The sequence below is a fragment of the Sinocyclocheilus anshuiensis genome, unplaced genomic scaffold (genome assembly GCF_001515605.1).
Source record: "Sinocyclocheilus anshuiensis isolate Anshui unplaced genomic scaffold, SAMN03320099.WGS_v1.1 scaffold888, whole genome shotgun sequence".
In the NCBI taxonomy this organism is placed as follows: domain Eukaryota; kingdom Metazoa; phylum Chordata; class Actinopteri; order Cypriniformes; family Cyprinidae; genus Sinocyclocheilus; species Sinocyclocheilus anshuiensis.
Genome location: NW_015549648.1, coordinates 864,997 through 871,096, shown reverse-complemented (window position 1 = coordinate 871,096; position 6,100 = coordinate 864,997). Strand labels below are relative to the sequence as shown.

The 6,100-nt window shown below is 33.1% G+C and overlaps 1 protein-coding gene across 1 annotated transcript in view; it reads right to left on the bottom strand.

Moving 5' to 3' along the window:
- LOC107660183 (collagen alpha-1(XXIII) chain-like) overlaps positions 1-6,100 on the bottom strand; it is a 142,852-nt gene that overhangs the window by 19,667 nt on the left and 117,085 nt on the right. Inside the window, exons 6-9 of the mRNA XM_016449433.1 lie at positions 4,948-4,974; positions 3,835-3,861; positions 1,524-1,550; positions 815-841 (exon numbers count right to left, since the gene is read on the bottom strand). Coding sequence (XP_016304919.1) covers positions 815-841; positions 1,524-1,550; positions 3,835-3,861; positions 4,948-4,974 — 108 coding nt within the window. The remainder of the gene's footprint in view (positions 1-814; positions 842-1,523; positions 1,551-3,834; positions 3,862-4,947; positions 4,975-6,100) is intronic.

The window sequence follows — 6,100 nt, the reverse complement described above, 5'->3', positions numbered from 1 at the left end:
AAAGAGTAAAGAGTGAAAAATTGAAGGGGGTCTGAATACTTTCCGTACCCACTGTATATATATATATATATATAATATATAATTCATGTTTTAATTTTTATATTGAATTGCAACAATTGTATTGCAAAATATTTAATATAAATATATAAATAAATAATTTTATTTATTCATAAATAATAATAAATATATAAAATGTGTATATTTTAAATAAATACAATATAATTTATTAATAAAGGGGGTACATCAAATTGCTTAATTTAAATAAATACTTATTTTACAGTGTATTCAAAATTATTTGAAAAGTAAAAATTAAAATTATCCATTGACACAGATGTTGGTAAATTTCACACTAGGCAAAATGAATACTTCACTGTTTATTGCTGATCATTTCAAAATAGCCAAATACTGACTTATAATGATTGGGGCGGGGCTACTGGCACATGTGGGCATGGTCACTCTAAAGAAATTACCCAACTTAATAAAAAAAAACTGGATTTTATTTCTTCCCATATCTTTAGTTGCCCATCTCGTATATCTGCACATTGGTGTTTTGCCATGTCTTTTAATGTGTGTGAGAAAAATAATAAAAAAGGATCAAGACAATATGAGCAAGAGAGAATATTGAATCTATTAAATGAACCGCACACAGTTCAGCCCTTCAGTTCTGATTTATGATGTACCATCTATCTTCATAAATGTCAGGTATCGCCCTCATTGCTCTGAGGCAAATGTGACATTCTGTTCCTCTGATTGTAAGGGAAAATATTAATAATGTGTATACATTTATAAGTGACAGAAATATGTGTGTACTGACCCTTGGCCCAGTATCTCCTTGATCACCCTACAACACAAACAGACAAGAAATGCAATTAGCAACACATGTGAACTCAAATACTAGATTTTTTGATATTCTGAAGAGGGTTTTTGACTGTGTGTGGATGATTGCTAAGGTGTCTGTGTGGTTGTTGCAATTTGTCCAAGCACACCAAAGGTGAAAAAGGTGTTGGAAATGAGATGAAATCTCACTGACAAACACTGCTTTTGATTTACATATAACAGCTTCCTGACCCACTAACAAAATCAGTTAGCTCATTTAATCAGCCTCAGTCATAACTTAATCTGGTTTACTATTTACTATCTATTTAAAGTAACATAACAAGAAAGCATATAAATAAAATCAGGGCAGAGAATGTGCATAACTCTGTTTACTAATCACTATAAATGATGCTCCATGTTTTTGTTTTGCTGTTCATATCTTTTTTTTCTTCACTGCAATCAGGAAAAGACTTCAAGACGGTCTTCATTTAACACAGGTTTCTTGTTTCTCTAATTTGATGCCTGACACGGTTTACATCCCCTCCAAAACATATGTTTGAAGACAAAAGCCAATGCAAATGAAATTTGTGAGTTGTTTTAGAAATCAGAAAACATCTGCTTGCTGGGAAACTGAGATCGGAAACAGAACGAACCGTTCTGTGTGTGCCGTACAATATTGAGGGGAAAAAAAGAGATATTAAATGTACCTTATCTCCTTTTGGTCCTGGCAGCCCCTGAAATAAATGAGTTGGGTGTAATGATTAGACAGATTGTCCAAAATGAAAAATTGATATGACAAAAGTCTAAAGGAAAATAGTTAAGCATAGTTCAAAAAAATACCACGTGAACCATAAGTCATTCACTAAGAGTCTTTAGTGTCTCAATGTCCTCTTTTTCAAAGTCATCTTTTTCCCAAATAAAAGTAAGGCAGCACCTCACATCTGCAGTAGATATAGCTGTATTCTTTGATCTTAAAAGTCATTTGCAAATAACATGATCAAAAGTCTGGGAATATGATGAACGTACAACTGACTGAACATAAAGAAGATGGTTTGAGTGAAACTATGTGAGTGGAAATGATAGGGAAGAGAGTCTATGGCAACATTCACACTACAAGACAAGTGCCAAATTCACATTTATTGCTCAAAACTTTCATTTTTATGAGCTTGTTCACATGACCTTCTCACTGTGACCCATATCAGACATTGGTCTGCACTGACAAGGCTTCTAAGCTGATCTACATGTGTAAAACACATTGCTTTGAAAAAAAAAAATAGAGGCATAATAGAGGCAATGCTAGTGAAGCTGATGCAAAGTGTATGTTGAATAATTATAGGCGGAGGAGGTGAAAAACGGGGAAATTGTAATAATGATGTAAAGGAATACTCCAATTAAAACATATTTTATTTTTTTAATCAATAGCAGTTTTAACTGTAAACTGTTTTAGTTGATATACACTGCCGTTCAAAAGTTTGGGATCAGTAAGATTTTTAATGCTAATCAAGGCTGTATTTATTTGATCAAAAATACAGAAAAAAGGTAATATTGTGAAATATTATTGCAATTCCAATACTATTTTAATATACTATTTATTTCTGTGACGCAGCACTGACTTTTTATCAGCCGTTACTCCAGTCTTCAGTGTCACATGATCCTTCAGAAATCATTATAATATGCTGATTTGTTGTCAGTGTTGATTCTGTTGTGCTGCTTAATATTTTTTGGAACCTGTGATACTTTTTTCTTTTATGAATAAAAAGTTAAAAAGAACAGAATTTATTCAAAATAGAAATCTTTTCTAACAATATAAGTCTTTTATCCATTTAACACATCCTTGCTGAATAAAAGTATTAATTTCTTTAAAAAAAGAAGAAAGAACAAATTTACTGACCCCAAACGTTTGAATAGTAGTGTATATTGTAACACAAAATTTATATTTTGAATAAACACTGTTCTTTTGAACTTTTTTTATTTATCAAAGAATCCTGAAAAAAAGATCACAGGTCCTAAAAATATTAAGCAGTACAACTGTTTCCAACATTGATTAAAAATCAGCATATTAGATATATTAGATTTCTGAAGGATCATGTGACACTGAAGACTGGAGTAATGATGCTGAAAATTCAGCTTTGCTTCACAGGAATAAATTACATTTTAGCATAGAATAGAATAGATAATGGTTAAATTGCAATAATATTTCACAAAATTAAATTTTTTTCGGTATTTTTGATCAAATAGATACAGTCTTGATGAGCATAAGAAACTTCTTTAAAAAAACATTAATACAAATCTTACTGGTCCCAAACTTTTGTATCTAAAAAGTGAGTATAATTTTCTCAAAAACCTCATAAATAATAAATAGCTTTAATGAATTAATTTGTGTTTGTTTGGGTGGAATAAAATTGAAAACGTTAAATTGCTATAATCACTGTTAACACTGAAGTCACATTGTAGAAACAACATTTTCAGCCTGAATGAGACCTACAGTATGACCACATTTGGCATTCTTTCATGCGAGTCAAAACAAAACAACTGTCTTTCACAGGAAGCCACAGATGAATGGCATTTTGAGGTGGTCTGCTTTCCAGAAGAAGTGGTTTACATTACATTGGACAAATGGGCTTTCCTTTGGCAGCGCTAAAGAGCACGACAGGGTTCATAAACGACCGCCTATCTGCAACAGCACAAGCTAACAATGAGGAATTCTCTCCTTTTGGTGTGTAATCCATTATTTCCATCTCATTTGCGGATAGACATACAAGGTAAAAGACACTTTGTGGTGTGTGACCCCCAATCTGAGGTGATAAATGGCTTGAAAACTTAAATAGAGTTTAATCCCCCTGATGCCATGCAAATATAAAACCATGATTCCTTATGTACACAGTATGAATGAACAACTTTCAAATGTGTGTAAGGGTTTGTAACTTCCATAAACTTACTGAATGAAGCAGCACTTATTTATTTATAATATAAGATGATAACCTTCATGGCACAGTAGAGATTTGAAATTGTATTTACCTGGCTTCCTTTAGGTCCAGGAATACCCTGCAAATAAACAAATCAATCACTATATTTCTATTCAAAAAGAGCTTAGGAGAGCCAAGTCTTTATGATATTGTGGTCTCTAATCATGATTCAGGTCCCTCTTTCAATGTAAGTCTATGTCATTTTTTTCAACCGTCAAAAATTATAATTCTGATTGCTTATAAAAGTCACACAATTGAGGCATCATTTATATTCGCAATATAAACAGAGATTTGCAGACTTTGTCAATGGGGTGGTATAAGGTACAAAAGCTAAAAGGCACATCTTTGTACCTTATTTACCCCTAAATGGTACATATTAGTACCTAAAATGTACATATGTGACCCTGGACCACAAAACCAGTCTTAAGTGTCAATTTTTCGAAATTGAGATTTATACATCATCCGAAAGCTGAATAAATAAGCTTTCCATTGATGTATGGTTTGTTAGGATAGGACAATATTTGTCCGAGATACAACTATTTGAATATCTGGAATCTGAGGGTGCAAAAAAATCAAAATATTGAGAAAATCGCCTTTAAATTTGTCCAAATGAAGTTCTTAGCCATGCATATTACTAATCCAAACTGAAGTTTTGATATATTTACGGTAGGAAATTTACAAAATATTTTCATGGAAAATGATCTTTAGTTAATATCCTAATGATTTTTGGCATAAAAGAAAAATCGATAATTTTGACCCATACAATGTATTTTTGGCTATTGCTACAATTATACCCATGCAACTTAAGACTGGTTTTCTGGTCCAGGGTCACATATGAGCACCTTTTGAAAGGAAACCACCTCAGTGACAGTTTTGTACCTTTTTTCTGAGAGTGTAATGGTTAGTGTTTATGAGCAATAAAAACATAAGTAACAATAAGCTTATGTAATTAAATGAAAGAAGCATCAACTTTGAGGCTGCTTCAGTCACAAGCTTCTTCCAAAGTAACTTAAACCATTTGAAAGCCAACTGTCACTCAAAAATTCACATACTACCTTGGAAAGACAATGTCCAGTAATGTGAGAATCCAGAACCTGTTTTCCAAACACACACACACACACACACACATTCTCATCTCGTCTCTTTAAAGCTCGGGAATACTCACAGGTTTGCCATCCAGACCGAGTGGACCCTGAACAGTGGAAAAAGAGAAAAACAGATGATTAAACCCCAGAAGTCCACCAGACAGCCAGTCATAAAAAGGGAAAGTGCAGATAGACTCTGAAGGGAAGTGTGAGGGGTAAATCAAAAGATGAAGATCAGGAGAGAAATATAGAATGAAATGAAAATGATCATGTTGGGCCATGATGTCATTCCTCTGTTCTTAAGAAGAGGACTGGAGTCAGACCAGTTTCTTTTGACTTACTGTATAACCTAAAATCTTGTTATTGAAACCAATACCACCAGTGAGCACGAATGCTAAATTCAAGATTAGTACTGTCATATTAATCAAGTATGTTCACGCACCAGACAGTTTTCATAAAAACGGACTTAAAGACTTACAAAAGATTCAAATGCAAGAATAGTCAATGATCTAGAAAAATAGTTGGGCATGTCTAGCCTGGGCTTCTTCATGTGTTTTATTCGTAATACTGGACAGATGTGTGCATTATACATATGGCTAGAAATAAAACATAATCTAATTGTCAGAAGTAATTTCAATATTTAACAAATAAAATTCACAGTAGTCAATTTATCATGTTTTAAAATCAGTTTTAGTCAGACCAGGTAATTAAAAGCTGTGCAGATGTCCAAAATAGAAAGGATGTGCCAAATTGGCAGTATAAAAGAGGTTTTATTACTTTTATTTTATAGAAAGCTTCATAGACTGTGTGGGACTGTAACGGGAGCAATCTAGTTTCTAGTGTCCAGAATGGACACTCATCTGAGCAGTCATGCAAAAGGTGACCTTACAGGATTTATTTTTGTTCAGAAGGCGTGATGTCAAAGGTTAAAAGCCCAATTTAAAAGTGTCATGAAGCACCAAGACTTGTTCTAAAACTAGCAGTGTCAGATAAATCGCATACTTTTGAATGAAGTGTGGGAGGTCATCAAAATGCCAGAGACCTTTGAACTTTAACACATATATCTGTACAATTTCAGGCCCTTTTCTGTTGTCCCAAAAGCTAGTTGAACCCTAGTAACAATCCCACGTCAAAAATGCACCTTCAGTTTATTTCCAGCTATTTTTGTGTGTGTTAAGGTAGAAAAGAGGGAACATGTTATCCCAAAACAATGCATAAACAAAGTTTTGGAAA